The sequence below is a fragment of the Zootoca vivipara genome, chromosome 6 (genome assembly GCF_965207765.1).
Source record: "Zootoca vivipara chromosome 6, rZooViv2.hap1.1, whole genome shotgun sequence".
In the NCBI taxonomy this organism is placed as follows: Eukaryota; Metazoa; Chordata; class Lepidosauria; order Squamata; family Lacertidae; genus Zootoca; species Zootoca vivipara.
Window position 1 is genome coordinate 62,965,415 of NC_142589.1, and position 25,169 is coordinate 62,990,583.

The window sequence follows — 25,169 nt, forward strand, 5'->3', positions numbered from 1 at the left end:
TACTTAGCACACCTATGCATGCACATACAATTTCTGACACCCCTCTATCAATTGGCATTTGGGGTACATAACAAAACTATAATGAAAAGGAGCCTTTGCCAGATTGTTTTATATCACAGAGAGAGCAAGAAACTGTGCATTTAGAATTATAACATTATGCTATTCTTTTTCAGGTAAATTTGCTGAAGACATATTTGGAGAGCTTTTTACTCAGGCAAACACCTTTTCCTTTCGTGTAAGCTCTCTAGTTGAGAGAGTTGACCGCCTTCAGATCAAAGTTACTCAGCTGGATCCCAAGGAGGAGGAAGGTAATGGTGCAAAATTGATACACTTTTAGGCCAAGTACACTAAATTGCCATAGCAGCAGCTGCTAAATGCTTGTGGACTTGGAATGAACTTGACACCTGCAGACTGTCACAGTGTGGTCAGCTAGCTTGCTTATTGCCTCATGGATGTGTGTGTCACTTGGTAGTAATGGCAAAAGTGAGGACCTCTTGCTCCCCTGCTCTGCAGGTTTAGGGACACACATGCATAAGCCTGGTAGAGCAGCAGGCACCTTTTCTCTCTCTTGGAGCTCCCTCCCAAGAGCTTCTGTCCTCTCCTCTTAAGTCACACTGTTTAATTGTTCCTGCAGGCCATGCAAGTTACGTAGTTGCAGGGATTTTGGAGAAAGCTGAAATTGTAGTTCATGAGGGCTTAATGAAGCAAAAATACAATCTGTAAGGATTCTGAGCTTTATTGGCCTCCAGAGATTTTTAGAAGGTGGTAGTTTTTGTCAATAACCATAATTCTCTGTTGTAATAAATATGTTCCAATACTTGGCTATTATTTGACCGGTCATTAGACGAAATAGGGGTTTTGGTTTTTTATGGGGATGGGTGGAGGTGGACTGGTCAAAGGCCAATTCTACTTGGGAAGTTTTTCTGAATGCATATAGATCTTCTCTTTGATTAAAGGGGGTTTGTCTTTTCCCCCATGTTCTGTTTTTGTGTGTATGTTTCTTTTCTTTTTTAAAAGCATAAGTTTCAGGTGATACTGTCTTGAAAGCTTTATTGATGTGGCAGAAGGATCCCATGTTGTGACAGCAGAGAGTATTGAGAACTATAACTGGCAAACATTGGCTTAGGTTGTGTTTGAAGTGGCTTTATTTTCCTTATTCTTTCATTTCTCTCCTCTTAGTGTCTCTGCAAGGTATTAACACCAGGAAAGCCTTCAAAAGCTCCACAACTCAGGACCAAAAGCTCTTTGACAGAGACTCTCTCCCTGTGCCTGTCCTTGAAACTTATGACGTTTGTAATATGCCTCCACCTCTTAATATCCTCTCATCCTACAGGTAATGCACCTTATGCTTCTAGCTAAGTGGGGAGGCTGTCCATCTAGGTGAGAAAGTAATGGACCTGCTCTTAAAGGGCTTTCTTCTGTAAAGACTGTGACGTGGTCCAGCTAGCCCATAAGAAAACCTGCTGACTCACCAAGGGGCCAGCGGACCTTCCTTACAAAGGCTTAAATGTCTTGGCCTGTTTAGTTGAGAGAAAAGTTGAGAGTGGTGGGCAAAGATGACACAATTCAGATTTGTAACATTAAGGAGATGGGGAAACAATTTCTGCTACAGTACTAGAACAAAGTCACTCAGTTGAAATTAGGAACTGGTTTTGAAAAAAGAAGAAGCACTACTTCACACAGCATGCAGTTGACTTCTGCATCACTCCCGCAGTAACTGGTGATGCCTTGTAGTCTTAGAAAACTGTTAAAAAGCAGTAAACAAATTTGTGTAATATAGGGCCCACCTGTGGTGGGTAGCCATGATATGTAAATGAAACTTCCATGTTTAGAGCCTGCCTAGCCTGAGTATGCTGGAGATGTGCTGTGCATGTGAGGCTCTAGAGCCAACTAGCCAGTCACTGCTCGACTAAGTGAGTCTTTGCTGCAATTCAGCAAGATGGTTCTAACATTGCCTGCTCTGCAATGGAGGGGTGTCTAATGCCATGAGCCTGCAGACTGGATTTCCTTTAGCCAAACTGCTCAAGGGCCATATTTCACCACCCGCAGCAGTGGCATAATTTCATGCTCCTTCTGCACACCCTTGCCAAATCAAGCATTTGACGGAACAGCATGTGCAAGGTGGAGAGTCAGAACAGGAGGGTTGCATGGTACATCCCTACCTTGCAAGTGCCTCTTCCAGTGGGAAATAAGAAGCTGCCCCTGCCAACGGAGGCCTTTTGCTTTCAAACAGAGGATATATCTGTCCACGAGGTTTACACTGGGCGTGGGCAAGTACTTACCTAGCTGCTCCCTATATTATTTCCTGATATGTTTCCCAATGTGTTATGGGGAGAGGCTGCTTTTCAGTGGTAGTGCTCACACTTTCCATGCAGAAGGATCCAGGTTCAATCCCTGGCATCACTTGGTAGGGCTGGACTCTGGCCTGAAACCACGGAGAACCACTGCTAGCCAGTGTAGACATTATGGAGCTAGATGGCAGGGGTCTTATATGGCCTGGAGGCCTCCATTCGGCTCTCCCTGCTACTGAGGTTATTTGTAACTTCCCTTTTGGGAATTTTGAGAATTGATGTGCTTTGAAAAACGGTTCTGTGCTTTGTGGTTTAGATTTTGTAGTCATAGCAGTAAATAAATTTCTGTGATGGCAAGCCTAGCATATAACTTTGGTGTGTGTTCATTCAAGCTCTTTTGTGTAATCTTGCTGTTCCTTTCTTACTCCCTTTGTGCAATTTGCAGTGCATACATTTGCACGTTTTATTGCCTGAAGTGGGCACAGACAGTTCTTCTGAAAAGTGTGGTTGTCTGTTGGTCCTTTTGCATCTCCAGAGACTGATACATCCTAGCGGAGAATGTGCCAGTGAAACCAGACAGCTTTTCTTTGCTTGCCATCTAATTATGTCATGTCATCTTGTGAAGATAGTACACATGGTGCAATCGGAATGGGATCAGGATTAAGAATACACATATTTACTCCGTCCCCATAAATATTTTTTGAATAGGTAAAAAGTAATTACTGATAGCTGGAGGCGGCTGTCTTTGAGATGCGACTACACTGCAGTGGAGGTGTGTGGCTGTGAGCTAGTGGCTGAGAACCTGTTTCCTCTCCATGGGTTTTTTGGACTCCCAACTTTTCTCAGCAAGCATGATCAGGGACTATGGGGTGTCCCGTCCCCAGACTCTACAGTTTAGACAGGTGTCTTGCTTCTTTCAGGAGCAGCCAGATGAGCGGGGTATAAATAATAAATTGTTATTATTCCTTCTCAGCCTTCTTATTACAGCAGAGAATCTCTGCTCATCTTAGGATGGGTGGGAAGAGTAGAGAAAGAAACTCACCTAATACTTAACACCAGTTTTAATATACTTCTTCCAGGTGTTGCCTCTTCCACTTTCCCCCTCCTCTTTCTTGGTTGTCTTAGAAACTTAGAAGCTGTCAGCCCAAGCTTGGAGGACTTGCAGCCTCTTACCAGCCTCACACTTACTGAGCTGCACCCATTGTGTCTGATTGGACTACTTGTGAGAAAGCAACCAGTTTAGAGACCTTCCCACATGGGATTCGTAGTCCAACAACATCTGAGAGGGCAACAGGTTCTCTAACCCTGATGAATACTTTGAAAATTGGATTCTGCACCTGGAAGGTACAGCAGATGCCTTGGTTAGTGCAGGATGGGATGGAAAGATTCACTCCTTGTCACAGTGGCCGGAGCGGACTACTTCAGAGTAACGACGCTACGCAGCTCTGCATTTTATTCTTTTATTGGTGCTGCGTATTTACAGTGCTGAAGTCATGCTATTTACACGGAGTGATGTGATCAGTCGGTTTCAGAACCTCCTAATGGCTTTTGGCGCGTCTTTCTCCAACACAAAAGCTTTGGCAGACCCATCCTCTTTCCCCTCCTCTTTCTGCGTAGTTCTGGCGTTGGGGGGATGGGTCTCCCTCCCTTATTCGCCCCTTCCTGTCCCGCCTGGGACCCTGGCTCCTCTACCTTGCCTGAGCCTCGGACCCGACTTCCTGCTTCCCTACTGGAATCGGAACTCTCTCTGCTTTCCCCTGTGCTCGGTGATTGGCTTGAACTCAGGAGGGGAGGGACTTCGCGATATCCCCTGTCCCTCACATCCACCCCCCTCCCAAGCTCTCCTTCACCCCTCCCCAGGTCCCCCCCAGGTGTCGGTGACGACTGGAAGCCTAAGAACTCAGTGCTTTCCGAGCCCGTTGGTGTGAACACCTCCCCCCAGTCCTGCAAGCCCCCCCCTTCCGCCTGGGAGGATGGGAATCCCAAAAAGTCCGTGGCGTCAGAGCTGGTGGGGGTAAAAATGTTCTGCCAATCTGCTCCTTCCTCTGACTGGGTGGATCTCGGTGACACCCATACCTCATCCTCTGGTTCCTCAAACTCCGCTTCCCAGCGCCATGGTGAACTGCTCTCCCGTGCTTCCTCCCCCTCCCCCTCCCTTTCCATGTGCCAGGGCTTGGGTCTATGGGGAAAGAGGGCGTGAAATTCTTCTACCAGGAATTCCTCCTGTATCTGAGTGGCTGGGACCCATTCATTCTGGGACGGTGGAGCATCCTCCCATGCCATGAGGTACTCCAGTCCCCCCACCCCCCACCTTGAATCCAGGATGGCCGTGGCCTCATTGAGTTGCTCCCTGCCTTCCCTCTCCCCCCCTCCCTCAGGGGTTTGTTCGCTGTCTCGGAGCCTGCTGCTTTCCCTGTACGGCGACAGCAGCGATCTATGAAACACAGGGTGCACCCTCATGTCCTCTGGCAGTGCCAGCCTGTATGCCACCGGGTTGACCTGTTGCGTGACCGTGAAGGGGCCCAACCTTCTGGGCGCCAGCTTTTTGCATCGCCCTCTGATGGGAAGGCCCTCCGAGGACAACCACACTTTGTCCCCCACCCTAATGACCTCCCCCGGTCGCCTGTGGCGATCTGCCCCCTTCTTGTACGCTTCCTTGGCTCTCTCCAAGTGTTCTCTGAGCTGCTGGTGCACCGTCTCCAGTTCCTCTGCCCAATCCTCAGCCTGTGGGCCCTCCTCCTCCTCCTCCCCCTCCCTCTCTGGGAAAGATCTGAGGTCACGCCCGTAATTGGCCTTAAAGGGCGACACCCCTGTGGAGACGTGCACCGCATTGTTGTAGGCAAATTCTGCCAGTGGCAGGCGATCCACCCAGTCCGTTTGCCGCTGGCTGACGTAGCATCTCAGGTACTGCTGCAGAATGGCGTTGACCCTCTCCGCCTGTCCATTGGTCTGCGGGTGTCTAGCCGTCGACAAGCTGACCTCCACCTGCAGGAGGTTCATGAGCCGCCGCCAGAACCTGGAAACAAATTGGCGGCCACGATCCGAAATAACCCTTAAAGGTAATCCATGCAGTCTGAATACGTGATCCACAAACAGTTTGGCTGTCTCTTCTGCAGAGACCGCCCTGGCACACGGTATAAAGTGGCACATTTTGGACATGAGGTCCACCACCACCAACACTGCGGTCTTGCCCCTGGACGACGGCAGGTCTGTGATGAAGTCCATGGACACTACTTCCCACGGCCTGTGCGGTGTGGCTAAGGGCTCCAGCAAACCTGCTGGTGGCGCTCTGACCACCTTTGCCCGCTGGCAGGTGTCACAGCCCCTTACATAATCCCTCACATCCTCCCGCACCCCTGGCCACCAGAAGTGTCTCATGACTAGGTGAGCGGTTTTGTCCCTCCCAAAATGACCCGCCGTTGGGTTGTCGTGCATCTGCTTGAGGACCGTACGTCTAAGCTGGGTGGTGGGCAGGTACAGTGCCCCCTTGTAGAAAAGCAGCCCCCTGCGTTCTGCAAAATCGTTTGCCTGCTCCCCCCCCCTCTCAGTTCTCTGAAGATGCGGTTGGCAAATTCATCCGCTGCCGTCAGTGCTGTGAGTTCTGCCTCGCTTACCACTGCTGCTCCGCAGGACCAAGCTGACGGGGGGAAGATGTGCCTGGGTGCCGGTGGCGCCTCCTCCTCCATGTACTCTGGCTTGCGGGAGAGGGCATCCGCCCTGACATTCTGCTCTTCCGGGATGTAGTGTATGGAGAAGTTGAAGTTCGAGAAGAACTCTGCCCACCGTATCTGCCGCTGGTTGAGCACCCTGGCAGTTCTCCAGAACTCCAGGTTCTTGTGGTCTGTGCACACCTGGATGGGGTGCTTGGCGCCCACCAGGAAGTGTCTCCAGTGCTGGAACGCAGCGTGGATCGCAAGAAGTTCCCGATCAAACACCGTGTAGTTTCGCTCTGGCTGGGTCAACTTCCTGGAGAAGAAGGCACAGGGTCTCCACTCTCTGTTGGCGTCCAGTTGCAACAAAATGGCGCCCACAACTTTATCAGAAGCATCTGTCTCCACGCGTAGGGGCGCGTCCTGAACCACGTGGAACAGGTTCTGGTCTGAGGCGAACACCCTCTTGAGGCTGTCAAACGCTGCTTGCGCCTCTGGTGTCCACCTGAACTTCTGCTTGCCTCTCAGGCAGTCAGTGATGGGAGCCGTAACGCGAGAGAAGTTCTTGATGAACTTCCTGTAGAAGTTGGCGAAGCCTAGTAGGCGTTGGGCATCTTTGCGCGTCCTGGGGCTGTGCCAGTCCAGGATGGCCTGCACCTTGTCCTTGTCCATCGCCAGCCCCTTGTCTGACAGCTTGTAGCCTAGGAAGTCCACCTCCTTGGTGTGAAACTTGCACTTCTCCAGCTTCACATACAGGTGGTTCTCCTTCAGGCGCTGCAACACCTCCCTGACATCCTTCACATGCTGCACTGGGTCATCGGAGTAGATAAGGATGTCATCCAGGAAGACCAAGCATTTCCTGAAAAGGAGGGACCCCAGGACGTGGTGCATGAAGGCCTGGAAGCATGCTGAGCCCCCTTGCAACCCGAAGGGCATCACCAGATATTCAAAAGAGCCCAGAGGCGTGAACATCGTGGTTTTCCATTCATCGCCTTCCCGGATCCTGATCAAGTTGTACGCCCCCCTCAGGTCTAGCTTGGTGAAAATCTTGCCCCTGCGTGCCGCTGTCAGGAGATCATCCACTCTGGGCATGGGGAAAGCCACTGGCTCTGTCACTGAATTCAGTCGTCTAAAATCCACCACCAGACGGCGCTGTTGCGTGTCTTTCTTGTCCACCCAGAAGACCGGGCTGCCCCCTGCTGCCTTGCTTTCTCTGATGAACCCCCGCTTGAGGTTCTTGTCGATGAAAGCGCGCAGATCCTCCAGTTCCTGGTCTGACATGGCGTACAGCTTGGCTGGGGGTATAGTTGCCCCTGGCACCAGGTTGATCTGGCAGTCAAAAGGCCTGTGTGGGGGTAGGTGGTCGGACTCCGCTTCGCTGAAGACCTCCTGCAGGTCCCAGTACGGCTTGGGTATCGCCTCACCCCCTTTGATGTGCATGGTGGCCACCGTGGCTATCGGAGGCCCCTCCCCTGGTTGGTGCTGCATGCAATGTTCCAGGCAAAAGTCCGATCCAAAAGTGATGCATCTCTGGTGCCAACTGATGGAGGGGTCGTGGCGCGCCAGCCAGCTCATGCCCAAGACGATGGGGGGGTCTGAGATGGTGGTGACGTTGAATGCCAGTGTCTCTGAGTGCCTTCCCACCGTCATTCTCATGGGGGGGGTTTGATGCGTGATGGCCCCTCCCAGCAGTTCTCTGCCGTCAATGGTTGCCACGTGCAGAGGAAAATCCAGCTGCAGAAGCTGGATCTGGTGCTCTTCTGCAAAGTTTCTCGAGAAGAAGTTCGCTGACGCCCCACTGTCAATTAGGGCGAGGACCGTCAGGGGATAGCCATTTGGGAGCGTGAGCGTCACTTCTAGAACCACTCCTGCTCTGGGAGGGGTGGGCTGGCTCTGCTCCTCTCTGTGCGGGTGGATGGGCTGGGGCTGTTGTCTGCTGACTGTGCCTGGCTGCTGCCCCTTGTCTCCTGCAGCCAGGCTTTCCCGTTTCCCTGCTGTGGTGCTGCGTCAGTGGGGGAGGGCACAACCGTTCCCGCCTTTCCTTGCCACTCCCTGCGATGTGGGCAGTCTCTGACGAGATGCTGGGGGGAGTTGCAGAGAAAGCAATTCCCACCCCTTCCCTCCTTGCGTCTTGGCGCCGCTGGGGTTTGAAAAGCCCCCGCGCGCGCGCTATCAATCTGCATGGGTTCCTGGTCCTGACTGGCCCCAGGCGTGGCTTGAAAGGGTTGTTGGGGGAGTGGCTTTTCCTGCGACCGTGGGAACCAAGCCCGCTTTGCGCGCGTTGCTTGCTTGTCGCTCCACCGGGATTCCTGTCTCACCCCCACCGCCAGAGCCGCTTTGCTCAGCTGATCCATATTACTGGGCTTTGGACCTCTCGAGAGCTCATCCTTCACCTCCTCATGCAACCCCAAGTAGAACGCCGCTTGCATTGGGGGTGACTCGAGTTCCCACCCCAATCTGTGCACCAGCATGGTGAATTTCGCCCAATACGCGCGAACTGTCATATTTCCTTGGCGTAAATTATGAAGTTCCTCCTTAGTCTGGTCCATATGACTATCGGACGAATACATCGTTTTCAAACCTTCTAGAAATAGTTTGACATTCTTCATGCAAGGATTCTTTGTTGCGATTAACGGTCTTAGCCACTCCCTGGCTGCCCCGGTAAGGTGCTCCACAATAAACGCTACCCTGTGCTCATCATCAGGGAACTCAGCGTGGTGCAGCTCAAGAGCATACACAATCTCAGTCTCAAAGCCCTGATATTCCCTCGGGTCTCCATTGAACTTGCTTACTAGCGTCCCGGCTCTCCTTCCTGGCAGCACTTGGACTTGGGGTGCCCCTCCCGCCTTGTTTTTCTCTGCATCCAGCTTGTTTTGGAGGTCTACCGCCACCGCCCTTAATTCCTGCTCTCTTTCCTGTAGCGCTCTCACCTGTTCCGCAAGTTGTAGCCGGTCGTCCTGGACCTTCCTAGTCTCTTCTTTAGCTGCCTTCAATTCCCCCTGCGCCTGCAGCGACAGCTGCTGCAGTTCTTGCTGGGCTTGCTCCGCGATCTGCCGCCATTTCTCCGCCTCTGACACGCTCATCCCGGCAACTCCAAAGTAGCCCAAAAAAGGATTAGGAGGTTGCTGTCACAGTGGCCGGAGCGGACTACTTCAGAGTAACGACGCTACGCAGCTCTGCATTTTATTCTTTTATTGGTGCTGCGTATTTACAGTGCTGAAGTCATGCTATTTACACGGAGTGATGTGATCAGTCGGTTTCAGAACCTCCTAATGGCTTTTGGCGCGTCTTTCTCCAACACAAAAGCTTTGGCAGACCCATCCTCTTTCCCCTCCTCTTTCTGCGTAGTTCTGGCGTTGGGGGGATGGGTCTCCCTCCCTTATTCGCCCCTTCCTGTCCCGCCTGGGACCCTGGCTCCTCTACCTTGCCTGAGCCTCGGACCCGACTTCCTGCTTCCCTACTGGAATCGGAACTCTCTCTGCTTTCCCCTGTGCTCGGTGATTGGCTTGAACTCAGGAGGGGAGGGACTTCGCGATATCCCCTGTCCCTCACACTCCTCCTCCACCTGCCCCAGATGGTTAAAAAAAAAGAGGTGGATGTTTTCATTCTTGGACCACAGCGTTTACATCTGAAATTTGGTACATCTTAGTTGGGCTTTAGGTAAACATTTGACTATATTGTGGTGAGTCTGTCTCTGTCTCTATCTCCCCTCCTCCTCCTAGGGATGACGGCAAAGAAGCACTTAAATTCTATACAGATCCGTCATATTTCTTTGATCTTTGGAAGGAGAAAATGCTGCAGGACACGAAGGATATCATGAAAGAGAAGCGGAAGCATAGGGTAAGATGAAGGGTATCTTTTGCTCTTTGTGGGTTTTTTTTATCCCTTAAACAGGGAAAGGCAAGATATAAGATATTCCCACTGTCTGAATCCAGGCAGCCCTTTTTTGAAGTGGACATGAACACACAACAGGCTTTGTTCTTTTTATTTCAGTTTAAGTAGATAAAGTGGCATCAAATCTGCATCACTGGGTGTTTGTGCTGCAACAAGTCATGCCATTTATTTACTTGTGGAGATACTATTTAGAGGCTCTTCGCAAATTCCAGTGTGGTGTTAACATCTCTTCATTGAATATAGTGAGATTTGCATCAGAGTAAAAACAAATGCATAGGATTGGACTACAAGCTTTTTACTCTTCATTGAATATAGTGAGATCTACATCAGAGTAAACATAAATGCATAGGATTGGACTTTTTACTCTGAAGAAAAATCTCACTTTTGTACTTATCTGTTGCAACTCATCAAGGCTGTCCTTAACATTCTGGAAAAGAATTAAGTGCATTAGGAACATTTTTCTCCCTTTCCACTATTGTGTTGGGATTGTGCTCAGATGGAGTTTCCCAATAGTAACCCCCTTTCCCCTGATCTGAGGCCTGCAATCCCTTTTTGGGGGAGGGAGATAAAGGGGAAGGACTGAAGCCCCACTTATTTACCAAAATGCCCATGGCAGAGTGGCAGGGCGGGGAGAGAAGGCTAGTGGGCTCCAACATAATATGCTGAAAGGTGTTTTCTCTGAACCAAATTTTCACACTCCCTCTCCTTGATCTCTTCTCAGGCAAAGGGAGCCATGCTTCTCTTTTGCTTTGAAAGGGATTGTGGCTGTGCAGATTGTGGTTTTATGGCATATGCATAGTTGCAGGCAATACAGTATAGAAGGAGTTTTTTGAAGGTAAGAAGTGAACGCTATTGTTCTCTTCCACCTGAGTTGCAGGTAGAGCCATTTGGGAACTAGGACACAAGGTTTGGCATATTAGTAGCTTCTCCTATGTCCTATGAAGTCTAGGGCGAGAGGCAGCACTTGGTCGTCTTTGTGTCTTTTGTTCAACATCATTGCAGGTTATTGTGGTAACTCATACTCCTTTTTATATATTTTCTAGAAAGAAAAGAAGGATAATCCAAACAGAGGAAATGTGAACCCTCGGAAAATCAAAAGCCGGAAGGAAGAATGGGAGAAAATGAAAATGGGACAGGAGTTTGTTGAGTCGAGGGAAAAACTTGGACCAGGAGGGTAAGAGCTGCTTGGTTGATCTGAATATTTAAGGTGCTGATTTAAGCTTGTTTTGACCTTTAAAGCCCTTCATGGCCTAGGACCCTCATACTTACGGGACCGCCTCTCCCGGTATGCCCCACGGAGGACTTTAAGATCCATAAATAGTAACACCGTAGAGGTCCCAGGCCCAAAGGAAGTCAGATTAGCCTGAACTAGAACCAGGGCCTTTTTAACACTGACTCCAACCTGGTGGAATGCTCTGTCTCATGAAACCAGGGCCCTGCGGGACCTGATTTCTTTCCGCAGGGCCTGTAAGACAGAGTTGTTCCGCCTGGCCTTTGGCCTTGAACTGACTTGATCCCTTCCCCCATTTTCCCTTTTTCTTTCCGTATGAGGCTGCATTTTAATTTTAATTTTAATGTTGTATTTAATCTTGTTTTTAAGTTGTATGTTAATCAATTGTTTTATTTTTGGTGTTAGCCGCCCTGAGCCTGGTCTTGGCTGGGGAGGGCGGGGTATAAATAATAATAATAATAATAATAATAATAATAATAATAATAATTATTATTCACATAGCTCTGCTGTTCCTCTGGTTTCACATTTCAATGCCACTCCTATTGTGGCTTTTACATTCTACCAGTAATCCATTTGGTGACGACGTTTTATAACAAAGTCCAGGAGTGAAACATTTGTCATAAGTTTGCAACTTGCTGCATGTTTGTGGTGCTTAGGGGAGGTTACTTAAAACTGGCTGAGAGTCTTTAACGAAGTGTTTTCAGAATTTGATTTATCCTTGGGCTGGCTTCAGTGCAAGCACAGCAGAAATGCAAAAAATAAAAAATGAAAGGAGCTTGAGGTTTCCATTTCTTGAATAGCACTGCCTTGTGTCACATGACAGCCCACGTGGAAACTGGAGGGGCTCTCTGGCTGCTTGTGATCTGGCACAGAGGTGGTCTATTGCTCAAAGCAAAGTCAAGATTCGTATTGAGCATGACCCGCCCATAGGCATGCCTGAAGCAGCTTTTCAGATCCTAGCCCAAGTCAGTTTTTTGTATCTCTGGTGCAGAAGTTCAAGGGCTTGGAAGCTGATTTCCCCACTTCTCAGATCTTCTTGATTTTGATAGCTGTCTGCAGGAGTCCTGTCTCATTCTGCTTTCACAAAACCCTCTTCCACTTCCAAATACTGGATGTTTATTGATTTGCATAATTCTGAAATAGGATAAAACGAGGAGGGAAATGAACAGCTTTGTTAAGTACATGATAGTGGGTGCATGTAACTATACAGCCCGATGAATGGTCTTAAGGTAATAGCTGCTGAACTTGCATACTGGTGCTTGGAGCCATTGCAAGTGGTAATAGGCATTGAGGTAGCTGCTCCTGGTATGACTTACTGAAATTAAGGTCAGAGCATGCTCTCTGATCTGGCCATTCTTCATGAGGATCACAGCCAATTATAAGAAGAGAATTCTGCCTGCAGAATCCAAATCCAGGGTACTTCCTTCACCCAAACTTGGCCACCAGCTGTGTGTTCCTGATTCGCCCCAGCTCATGACTGTAGAGGTGGCACTTCGGACATGGCGTTCTGGCATTCAGAACAATTCCCAGCTGCTTAGCTTGGCAGCATTCTAGGTGGTAGCTTTCTTCCCAGAGAGATAAGCACACAAGATGATTCTGGCTCTTTCTGATATTCTCTTAACAGAGAAGGGAGGGATCAGAAATGGAACCGTTTAGTAGCCTTTCTCCTTTTAGTTGAATCAGAGATTTGATGGAACTGTCCATTTCAAGGTTGAATGCCACAGCAGGTGGGGAGAAGATGGCAGGGACCAAGTTTAATGGCCACTTCCCCTATAAAAGAATGTGGCCTTCTGTTTTAGACCCATGTAGTATGAAACTTCCACCCGTTTTGCATTTTCCAAGCCTTCCTTTTAGGAAAAGAAACCCTCATTTTTCTTCCATACCACTTTCTTGTTTGTGGATTTTGCTTTTAGCTCTTGCCTTAGCTTCCACAGAATTGCATAATTGTAGTCTGAAGAACACCATTCCTGCCCTTTAAGCGAGTGGACTGGAAAGATGTGTGCACTCAGGCCATGGATACTTGTTTGTTCCTACTTGCTGTCCCTTTAAAAACATTAAAAACATTGGCTTGTCTAAAGCTGCTCCTAAAATTGCAAGCATTTCTGTTGCCTTTGGCTGTGCTGGAATGGAAGGATGATTGGCAAAGTTGTGCCCTTGCCTTGCCTCTTTTCCAGTGTGCCTTCTGCTGGGCCCTGATCTGAAGGTTATTAGAAGAGAGCTGCCCACACTATCACACTTTTCAGAGTCCCTCAACATGTGCCTGTTAGCGCCTGTTTTCCACACTGATGTGGTCTAGCAGTGAACTGTAAATGTCAATTAGATAACTTTAAAGGGTTTTCTTAATTGTTCTGGCAGGCAGGTGAAGCTTCAGTAACTGTGCATTTATGTCCATAACTTACAGCTGGTACCTGTCGGCTTGGAGATGTATAGCAAATTTGTAAAAACAAATGGAGCCTATATCTGAATCCAGTATAGCACTACAGACATAATGCTGGCCACACAGATGAGTGTTTGTGATTTGCCTGAGTTGGTGTAATCATGAGCAGGCTCCCAGTACTGCACTGCCCACCTTTGGCAGGAGAAGGTTGCTTGTGTGAATTATTCACCAGTGCTTTATCTTAAAGCAGTTCCTGTACTGGACACCCCACTATTTCTAACTGAATCCAATCTGTATAGATCACTTTCAGATGTGCAGGTAGGGACTGCTGGAGCTCATAAAATTGGTGGTCCTTTGGAGAGGACCTCCCAAATTTCAGAGCACACATCACAAATACATATATGCACATATATTCCTTTCTAGCTCCTGCCTGGAAAATGTATGGAATATGTAGCCCCACCTCACTATAAAGGTCTGAGGCAATGAGAGCAATCTGGGGAATTAGAGAGTCCCCTCTATACCAGTGTTAGAAACTGAGATATGAAAGCTAGGAGCTAAATGGCACCTTTAAGATAGGTTATGGGTGCAACAACAGAATGTCTAGGCGTGATTTTTTTATAACAAGAATACAAAGATGAAAATGAATAAACTGCAGCTAAAATCTTATGTTCATTTTTCACATGGTCTAGTCCTCCTCCTGCCCTCCCCCCTAATATTCTTAAGAGGGGCACTTCTTCAGTCTTCAAAGAGTAGCTGGAAGTAGGGAGGAGGCTGAAAAAGGTCCTCCTTTCCTTCTACTCTGCAGTTTTAATCTGAAATCTTAGGTGCAGTACTGTGCCCAGAGCTTAGAAACTGCTTGTGCTAATGAAATTCCATGTTACAAAATGCGTCTAGAACAATGTGAGTTTCGAACACTGCTGCATACTAATCCCATGCCAGTCTATTTCACCCATGGATGACTGGATCAGACCCCATGTTTAATTTTGTGCAAAGGCTGTAAATTGTTCATGGTTGAAGATATGCAGCAACTTATTTGCTTAAAGTTATTGCGCTCATTATCCTCTTAAAACAACAGCACACAGTTTTAAAATACCTTTTCTTCACAACTACAATTTAAATAATTTGTTCTAAAAGAAAGTATGAACTGTGGTTTTTTTGTAAAAGGTTTGTGAAAAGTTTTCCGTCTACCCCCCTCTCTTCCAAATAAAAGCTTTATTTCAGTATTATGTGCAATATCTAATTCTAATAAAAAATGTTGACTAAACAAAAGAACCAAACAGTGGGAATGAGCGTAAACACAGCTCATAGAACATGCAGTTGTAACAGTAGGGGACACAACTTATATTTTAATTTTGTTTAATAAATAAACTCCATTCACTTGCTGCTTCATGTGTGATCTCATAATGTTCCCCAGCAGCATCTGTCCTGCCTTGCACACATTAGCAGGAGTGCCATTGGGATTGAAAGTCTTTTGACAGGGGCTGTTCTTTGACTCTTCATGGGCACACAGCATCACTCTGGTGCTAAAAATGGTAGCCTCTTACTAGACTTTCAATCGAAATGATCTGGCAAGATGCTACAGTTTTCAGTACCAGAGTGGTTCTGATCTTGATGGCATTGTTTGTATTTCTTCCTGACTTGAATGTTCTGGAAGTATTCTTTACTTGGGGTCCATTGAAGCCTTGGAAGGGAAGGGTTTTTATCTGATGTAGTCTGCCTTGTCCTTTTGCTGATTTTTAGATACCCGTCTAATATGGTCTATCAGAATGGTAGCATTGGTTCCAATGAGAGTGTTGATGCCAACTACTACCCCCCGCCTCCGCAGCCAGATTCACCATCACCTCCTTTGTTCGCAGAGGACAGTCTTCCACCACCACCAATGGAATTTAGGTAAGCACCACTGAAGGACTACAATCAATGGAATGAAAGAAGCAAGCTGATTTGTTTTCCCATAAAGCAAGTGCTTCCAATAAGACCACAATGAGCCTGTCATACAAGCCCCATCCATGAAGCTTGTAGAGGTAGCTTGGGAGGAGAACTGCCCATTACTGTTTTTTAAGCAACCATAAAACACCTCACAAACAAGGTTGTTGCCCCGTGGTTTCTTGCCAGATACTGCTTAGGGTTGTGTTGCGCAGCCCATTTACCCTTCATGGAGAGATCAGATTCCCTCCATGTTAGGCTTCTATGTGCAACCCAAGTGTCTTGCCATGATTGCACATGACTGTCAGCCACTGTGAATCCAATTGGCGAGGAACAGCTGTAGTTACTCTCCAGACTGGGGAAGCGTTTTACTAAGAGGGAGAGTATACTACTCCTTAGGGGAGGAATGTGGAGGAGGGGAGGAGTTTAGGTGAGAATCCACATATTTCTTTTTGTTACCACGAGGACTTCAAACTTTACTTACCTGAAAATCGATGTCCCTGTCATCCTGACATTCCTATGCAGTTTTGTGTTAATGTGCCATATTCCTAAATCAAGTTCCGATGGATTTCCTTCCCTCTTCACGGTGGCTTTAAGAGTGGTTCCTGTAGCTATCTTAGCTGGAAAATACTATTGTGGAATGATGGGATTCCAAGGTACCCACATTTGCAGGAGCTGGATTTAAAACAAACAAACAAACACACCCTGGCAACAAGAATTTTTAATCTTTTGAGCAAGCTGTGCTCAAATACTTTCCCATGTGTGCATGTGTTGGAATCCTTTCCAAAGTCAGCCGTTGGATGCTAAGCAGAATATTGGAACATAACTCCGAACTCCTGGGTCTCTTAGCCAAGAGTGATCTAATAAATGAAGCAAGTTACTATCAGGAAAACCTGAGAAATAGGGCTTACCCTTTTCCAGTTTATGATATTTGCAAAACTCATGGAACATTTTTTCCCCTGTCTTCTTCCCAAATCTCTACTCTCAACAGCTACCCAGCACAAAATCAGAGTGGTTCCGGAGGGCTGAAAAAATCCAACCTAGTCAGCCCAAGCCACCCTCCACCAGCTCCACCTATTGGCTCGCCACAGGGTGCCAGGCCAGGATTTGCACCACCTCCTGCACCGCCACCACCACCGCCGATGATTGGTGTTCCTCCACCGCCTCCACTCTCAGGCTTTCCAACTGCAGGCATCCCACCTCCACCCTCTCCACCCTCCTTCCCACCTCACCCCGATTTTGCCGCCCCTCCTCCCCCACCACCTCCAGCAGCAGAATACGCTGCTGTGCCTCCAACCCTGGTATCTCTGCCAACAGGAGGTGCACCGCCCCCTCCGCCGCCCCCGCCCCCTCCTGGTCCACCTCCATCATCTTTTGGCGGCATGGATGGGCCAGAAACCCATCTTCCACAATCAGATTCGGGGTCATCCAAGGCCAAGTCCTCATTGCCTGCTGTTAGTGAGGCTAGGAGCGACTTGCTTTCTGCTATCCGTCAAGGTAAGTCTCTTCTCATTTTGCATATCCTAAGTTTTAGTGCCTGAAACTAGACCAATGGATTCCCATGCTGGACTAGACATTTCACGTGTGTGTGTATTTTAGTGGGGGCTTACTGGAGCTGCTAGATGCCTAGTCATTTAGCAAATGTGTTCTGCAAACCTTCCTTTTTCACTCCAGTGAGGGCATCCTCTTTGAACCTTTGCAGTTTAGCCTGTTTTGTAACTGTCTATCATGTGTCCTAACCTAAGAAAGCTGTGAAAGAGACACACTTTTTTCCTCTTGTTTCCTTATTACTCATTTGAATTCTTCACTGCCGGTGATATTCCCACCACCAAATTGATTCAGACTATAGCTGTAGCAGAATATTGGGACCAGTTGAAACTTTAAAAACTGCAAGTCTAAATAACTGCTGGTTTTTGTCTTTTCAAAGGGAGGCTGCTTGTTTCTGCTTTATCCCAATATGCTTTACTTCAGCCTGGGATCCTTTACTCTCTCTCTTTTTTAAACAATACAAATTGCCAATACATAACCAATTACAACCCACCCCCCTTCTTTCCCTCCCTCTCTCACCTTCTAAGGACTTCCCTCAGCTCCCCTCTCTGGTTTGTTTGTACATATTGTTTTCTGAATGTTATAAAATTGTACATAATTGTGTTTTTTCAAATGTCATTTTAAACATCTTTTTCAATTGATTATATATAATTTCATTATAGATCATCTCCCTTTTTTTTTACTTCTCTACATTCCCACCACACATGATATAAAGTACATTCTTTTTCTATTTCTTTACATTTCCAACATATGTTTGTCCCAGTTTTGTACATTTTTGCCATTTTTACTGGTGTAATATCCCATCTGTACATAATTTTCATATAATTCTCTTTCAAAAGAGGACAATCTGTAAATTTCAAATCTACCTTCCACAATTTTCCCCAATCCTCAAATTGTATATTATGTCCTATATCAGGTATAGGCAGCCTTGGCTCGCCAGATGTTTTGGAACTACAACTCCCATGATTCCTGCCCACTGGCCCTGTTAGCTAGGGATCATGGGAGTTGTGGTCCCAAAGCATATGGAGAGCCAATGTTGCCTATGCCTGTCCTATATCTTGCACTCATTTAATCATAACTGATTTGACCACACTTTTTGTATCCCATTCTAGCAGGGGGATCCTTTACTCTTTACATAATCAGTCTTCAATAAGTTTCCTGCGCCACAGTCTTCTGATGATCATATATTACGCCCCTGCTATGTTCTGCACCAGCAACATTTTTTAAAAAAATATCTCTTTTGAGATCTAACTTGTTTTTGTTTCTTTGTTTTCAGTTGTAACTAATAACGGTATTCCATATTACTCCCATGTCTGCCCCTCCCCCAACACTGAGCAGCCCTTATGGGGCAGCCCCTAGTTACCAAAGACCACTGTTCCCTAGAAGGACCACCTCTAACCTTTTCTTTCCTCCCTTGATAGGATTCCAGCTCCGTAAAGTAGAAGAGGAGCGTGAACAAGAGAAGCGAGAAGTTGTGGGCAATGATGTGGCAACCATCCTCGCCCGCCGCATTGCAGTGGAATACAGCGATTCCGAGGATGATTCTTCAGAGTTTGATGAGGACGACTGGTCCGATTAAACACTTGCCCACCATTTGGGGGTGGTGGGAGTGGGTTTGAGAGAAAACTTATATAACTTCGGAGATTGCCAAAACCATTTCCCCCTTATTTTTCCTCTCTCGTCTAGTAACCAAAGATCAATGTGCCCAACTTCCAAGTAACCACCAGCCTCTTTCCATTGTTGGGATTTGTGCCTCCTTCCAGCAAGAAGGAAACTGAAACTAACCCCAGATCTCCATATTCTCAGGGCCCTAATAAAAAAAATCTGCTCTCTTGGGGTTGGGAGATAATTCTGTAAAAACAAAACAAAAGAACATTGCTGGACCTGTTGCAGTTAGTATGTGTTGGTTAAAATGGCATCTTGAAGGGCAATAAAACTTCCAGGCAATGCTCTTCCGCTTTACAGTATGCATTGGAAATACTCTGCAAGCAGCCAGTGATTTGCCTTATCCAGTCAAATCGGCAAATGGATTTGAATTTCTATTCCCAACCCATCCCATCAGCAATCTCCAGAATACTCAATTCAAAATGTAAAGCCCAATGTTCATGAGAGTTGCACTATATACAGAACAGTTGCTTTCTCTCTCTCCCCCCAAGCTGCTTTCACTAATGATAGAATTAGTACCTGCTACATGGGCAATTGGGTTGCAGGTGGCGCTGTGGGTTTAACCACAGAGCCTAGGGCTTGCTGATCAGAAGGTCAGCGGTTCGAATCCCTGCGACGGGGTGAGCTCCCATTGCTCGGTCCCAGCTCCTGCCAACCTAGCAGTTTGAAAGCAAGTCAAAGTGCAAGTAGATAAATAGGTACCGCTCCAAGCGGGAAGGTAAATGGCATTTCCGTGTGCTGCTCGTGATTCGCCAGAAGCAGCTTAGTCATGCTGGCCACATGACCTGGAAGCTGTACGCTGGCTCCCTCGGCCAATAACACGAGATGAGCGCCGCAACCCCAGAGCCGGTCACGACTGGACCTAATGGTCAGGGGTCCCTTTATCTTTATCTTTATCTTTACATGGGCAATTACTTTCTACCATGTTCCCCAAATAGAAAGCAATAAGCACTGAGTGTGATCTTGTATTGCATACAATATAGCTGCATCATCTTGTTCTGTTGGGGGCCATACGTGGATCAGATTGGTTGCATATCCATTTCAAAATTACGAGACTGTAACATCTTACATTAGAGGCTGAGCAGCAGCAATTCCAAGCCATTGGCCCAAGCCCTCTGTCTCTTCAGGCATAACATGGGAACTTTGAGGATTAAAAAGTTGGTCATCTCTATACTCCTAGTCTGCTTCACTAGCTTGCTTTAATCCTTCAGCAGTTAGTTCCAAGGTCTAAAGCAGCGGCTTTAGACCCCCTTACCTCTTTTTAGACAACTGCCTTTTTACATTAGCTTCTCTGGGTCAAGAGTTCTGGGTACATTAGCTTCTCTGGGTCAGTTAGCTCCCTTGGCCAAGAGCTGGTGTGCAAAAGGTCCTTCAATTTATCTGGGGATCCTGGTTACTGGAATAATGACAGCCACTCCCATAATGAGGGTGCTTGTCCTGGGTACTAATTGGGATCTCTCCTTTTTTTAAAACATGTTTGAAATTCTTTACCTTTCCACATGCCTCTCCTCCTTTTTCACACTGTGACATGCCTTGTAACAGCTTTCGTACACCAAAGGAAAGGTGTCATCTTGTTTCTTTCTGTCTCATGCTTCCAACCCTTTATTACATCTCCTCCTTCTCCTCCTCCTCCTCCTCCTTCTTCTTAAGGGTGTCTGATGCCAGAGCTTAGTGTTTTGTTTTAGCCAAGGGACCAAAGTATTAAAAGCAGGCACAAATTTGTTTCGGACTGAACTCAGAGTCCCAGCGAGGGAGCGGGGAGAATTTGTATCTAAACTGCACTATGAGGTTCCTTCAGACATTCCCTGATGGAAGGCTGGAGCTTTTTGCTTTTGGCGCAGAGCTGCTTTAAGCATATGTTTCCAGTGTCTTGAGAAAAAGGAGACAATAGGCTATTCACTGGTGGATTAGCACTCAATGTTAGAACACAGAATATTTGTATCATAAAAAGGCAGAGGGAAGACAGGGTGTTGCTTTCACATAGACCATGCATCCTGGAAGGTGCTGTGTCTGCTGTGATTTGGAACACTGAGTTTCTTGTTCAGGCACCAAGATCAGCAGCTGGCTTATAATGTCTGTTGTATAATGTGCCTTGCAGTTCTTCCCAGTCTTTGCTCTCAAAATCTATGCAACAGAACCTGCAGCTTTGCACTAGCGTAACTATTTAGAGATGGCATTTGTGTGTGTGGTGTTCTGTCCAAGGCAGTGTTGGCCAAACTTGGCCCTCCAGCTGTTTTGGGACTACAACACCCATCATCCCTAGCTAACAGGACCAGTGGTCAGGGATGGTGGGAGTTGTAGTCCCCAAACATTGGGAGGGCCAAGCTTGGCCATTCCTGGTCTAAGGGAACAAGTAATACTCTCTGTAAAGCCTAGTGTACACATTAAAGATCACTAAAGATGGACTGGTTTTTTATGGACATGCTATGCTCATTATTTTGTAATCAGGTCAGTGGTAGTTAGCGTGGCTGTCCACCCCACCCCACCCCACCCCGCCCAGTGGATGGTTGCACACTGGCTAGCAGCTTGAACCTAAGTTTGTAATCAAGTGAACAGAAATAGGAGTAGTGGCCATCCTTAATTGTGCAGAATAAGCATGTGTTTGGAATTCTAAAGGTTATATAGTGGTGATGATAACTTTCTGCAGTCTTCAGATGTGGATATAACATATGCACAGAGCAATTCATCTTAAGAGTTGAGAAACAAGTTACCTGTAACCAGTGCTATTTTTCTAGAAAAAGAGGTGCCGGAACTCACCAGGGACACCTCCCTTGTTCTCTTATAATGCCAATGGCACCCACCTGAGAGGTGCCAGAACTGAGTTCTTGTGAGTTCCACCTGAAAAAGTCATGCCTGTAACTCAGGTTCTCCCTGCTAAATCTGTGTCTGCTGTTGCCGTTTGAAAGCCAATGGGAGTTTAAGATGAATGGTTTAAAATAAGAGATTGTTTGCCCAGATTGTATCCTTGAGGCTTGTGAACCTCTGGCTGCAGCCATGAAATGGGGGCTGTCAAAATACTGAACAGCCTTGCCCCATTTTTGCAGTTTAGTTTTGCAGTAGAAACAGGTATCAAGCTTTCTAAACAAATCACGCTGTCTCCTCTTGAAACATCTGCTAGTGTGTGCTGGTAACCAAAATGGAAACAAGATGTGTGTCTGGGATGGTCTCCATCAGTCAGTTGGCTTTTTTAAAAAGCTATTTTGACTGTAGAATCACTTGTCTATCATGGGTGTTGTGTGGTTTCTATTGATTGGTTTTCAACCCCTCCTTGAGGGTTCTTAAATTTTACTTGGCAGTCTTCTAAAGTAGAGTGATAGGGAACAGCCATTGTTCAGTTAAGTGAAGGGGGTGGGAAGCAAATTTCTTGAAAATCCTTATGCTTGAGCTTTTTTAGGCCCCAGGACTCTTAAGCGCATCCACTAGAACTGTGGTACCACCCATTGCATTCTGCAGAAAGCTTGCCAGTTATTCTGCCTCATTCTCTTTTACTTCACAGCACATTTCCGAGTCAGTCCTTTTCAAACTCTTTTAGCCCTTGCTTTTAAAGTGCTCTTTCTCTTCGTCCTTGGCTCCAGTTTTCGACCACAGCCACCTGGGATGCAGAGTGTTCCGTCTTAAACCTCTTCTACAGCCAATGAATTTCTGCTTCTTTCCTTGCTTCTCCATCACAGCTGACCAAATCCAAGGAGAAAGACCCTTGAATGTCCCAGAGGCCACAAGCAGCCTTTCAGTTCTCTAAAATGTGCCTCCTTTTGAACTACATGCTTGGGGAAAGGAGAGAGTGTCCTTTTTGACAAGCTGTTCATGCCTTCAGAGACTCTCAAGCTGTTCTGTGTTTGATTTTCTTTTGTATGTACCTTTTAAAAAATTCTTTATAAAGTGTGGGGTGGGATAATGGTCTGATTTTATATATATATATTGTATTGCCGCTTTTAACACAATTCATTTTAAATGATTTTTTAAAAAACTAACCAATTTCTTTTGTTTCCTGTCTAGGATGATAGATGACTTTGATAAGTGCCTTATTTCTTATTACACAAATATATTTATAAGAGTAATTATTTCATGTGTATTGTTAGGGGCTCACCTAAACAAAAGATAGAATGCTGAAGGAAACAACCTTCCCCAGTTCCCCTGGTGGATTTTACGGTAGAGAAACATCATTAGAAGCGCCTTGGTATCTGTGGGGGAAGCAGTTACGACTGGAGTTGCTTGATTCTTACTGGGGGCAAAATATTCTTATCAGACCAAGAGTTGGTTCACATGCTTCTGAGTGGTAGGCACAATGGCTGCCGCCATGTTTTCCCAGATTGATCATCATGTATATTTTCACATGCTTGCTGAATAATGAGACGTCATCAGACAACCGTTTTTGTTGCTGTACATGCAGAACTTCTTGGTGCCAGAAACTGGCTGTTGCTATAGATCCAGTGGTTGTGTGAACTTGCCCTTGGGTGGCTCTGAGAAAATATTGTCTGATCTTACCAGAAAATGCTATAATGAGCCCACCCTTGTTCAACAGGGAGGCCAGTAACGGCTTGATAGGTCCCAAATTCTAGTTTGTCCACCTTGGGCGAGGAGGGAAGTAACATTGCTTTCCTTCATTACCTTCAAACAGAATTTGGGCCTGCTTGTTCATCTGATTATTATTTCTGGCTACAGTTCTTAATCCAGACTTTTTAAATAATTGCTTTTATAAACTCTTCTCTTTCTCTTTTCTTGAGGGACTTTTTGTAATGTACATGTGATTTAAAAAAAAATACTTTTTACCATGTAAACTTTAAAGAAATGATAAATTCTTTCTAGCCAATCAAAAGTTGTGTTCATATTACTTGGAAGTGGAGGGGGGGTGACATGTTCGAGGTAGGAGAAGTGTAAGATGCTTTCTACTTCATGCTCAGTCTGAGGATTGAAAAGGCTCTTAAACTGCTGTTGTGTCTATGCAAACTAAACTTAAAAAGGAAGTCACCTTCCTCAGCCTCCTTGTGCTCATAATGCCCCAAATAAATAGCTAACCTTGTCATTTGTTTCCAGGAAATTCTATCTGTCAAAGCAAAAATGGTCTTGCCAGATCAGATCGAGACTGTCTCATCCAGCAGTTCATCTCCCAACAGTGCCCAGCCAGATACCTTGAAGTTCACGGGTAATAGCTGTGCCCTGTTTGCAATTAGAATGCACTGCCTTCAGTCACGAAGGCTCTGTTTTTGACTTTGTCATAGCTAATGCACATTGATACGTCTATTTTCTGCACATTTGTCTAATCCTCAACAAAAAAAACAACCAACCCACATCAACCATATGTGTAGCAGAAATTCCACTTCTGTAAGATTGAGGGTGTTCCGAAGCTTATTTTAGGTGGAGATACATAAAACTTCAGCTCATATTCAGGTTGTTTGTGCATCTCTGTTGAATCTGGGACTGGCCACCTAGAAACACACTTTAGTTATGCATGTTACCCTTAACACACGCATCTCCCTAAAAGAGTGACTCATGAAATAGCCCTGAACTCTGCAAGCCAAACGGAGAGAATTCTGCATTTACATAAGAATGTCTGTAGTGGTTTCCCAAGTCCAAAATACAACTTTTCATGTGCCTTCCTCATTCATAGATTCCCATGCCCTTGTCACTGTTCCTAATAAATCCTCACTTGCTTTTCTCTCTCCACCTGCTGCCCCAAAGTTTCAAATTCATTAGTTCAAGAAAAAATAGTGGTACAGAAGGATGCTATAGATGTGTTTTGTTCTGTTGGTGGGTTTTGCCAGTCAGTTTGGCGCCCTTGGCCTTCTGTATTAAGTATTTTGTCATGATTAGGCACTGGCCTTGCTTAATATTATTGCATCTTCCCCTCCCCCACCCCATCCCACAAAATAGTGTATTAAAAAGCAGTAACACAAAAATGGCAAAACTATTAAATCTGCTATATAGCCATTGGCCATTTCAAATATCCAGAAGTTTAGAGAATGTCTGCAAGGATAATAAGAGGTGGATGGAGACCAGGGTTTCAGTAGTGGGAAAAACTATCACTTAAAGGGGAGTATAATTAGCTAGGCAAGATCTCCTTTCTTGTTCTCAACTGCTGGAGGGAGTCATCCCAGCAGCTTCTGATTTTCTCAGCCTGCACCAACTAAAGGCCATTTAGCTCAAACATCTTTCTGTAATCTGAAGCAGGCACTGCTCAGCATGCCAAATATCCTGTTGGATTGTGCATTTGTGTGGAAAAGCACAGGGGGAAAATAATCATACTAAACAGCAAGCTTGTTCCCAGAAGACATCTGTTTGTAGAAGAAATACCAAAAAATGCTTAGGAGAAGAAACCCCCAAGACAGGAAAAACCACCAAAACAGCTCATGTGGACTGAGAGTGCTGAGTAGCCATGGAATGCGGGCCGGAAGAATGGAAAACTGAATGGGGAAGGGAGCAAGAAGCAGGGGGAAATGGTTTATCCAGCAAAAGGCCAGGTCTGGAATCTTGAACAAGAGGACCCCACCACTTGCATCAAATATTTTTTAGAATATTCAGTGTCCATGCTCACAGAAAGAAATTGGCCATTCGTTTCAGGTTGATGTAACACCATCTTCTATTTCCTTTTG

At 46.3% G+C, this 25,169-nt stretch overlaps 1 protein-coding gene across 2 annotated transcripts in view; it reads left to right on the forward strand.

Moving 5' to 3' along the window:
* The window catches only part of WASF2 (WASP family member 2), a 55,331-nt gene extending 31,936 nt beyond the window's left edge, over window positions 1-23,395 (forward strand). For both annotated transcript variants that reach the window (XM_060275764.2, XM_035118693.3), the window contains 7 exons: window positions 174-308; window positions 1,180-1,333; window positions 9,664-9,781; window positions 10,879-11,009; window positions 15,184-15,333; window positions 16,358-16,863; window positions 18,336-23,395. In XM_060275764.2, the coding sequence (XP_060131747.1) occupies window positions 174-308; window positions 1,180-1,333; window positions 9,664-9,781; window positions 10,879-11,009; window positions 15,184-15,333; window positions 16,358-16,863; window positions 18,336-18,493 (1,352 nt within the window). In that variant the 3' untranslated portion in view covers window positions 18,494-23,395. The remainder of the gene's footprint in view (window positions 1-173; window positions 309-1,179; window positions 1,334-9,663; window positions 9,782-10,878; window positions 11,010-15,183; window positions 15,334-16,357; window positions 16,864-18,335) is intronic.
* The last annotated feature ends 1,774 nt before the right edge of the window (window positions 23,396-25,169 follow it).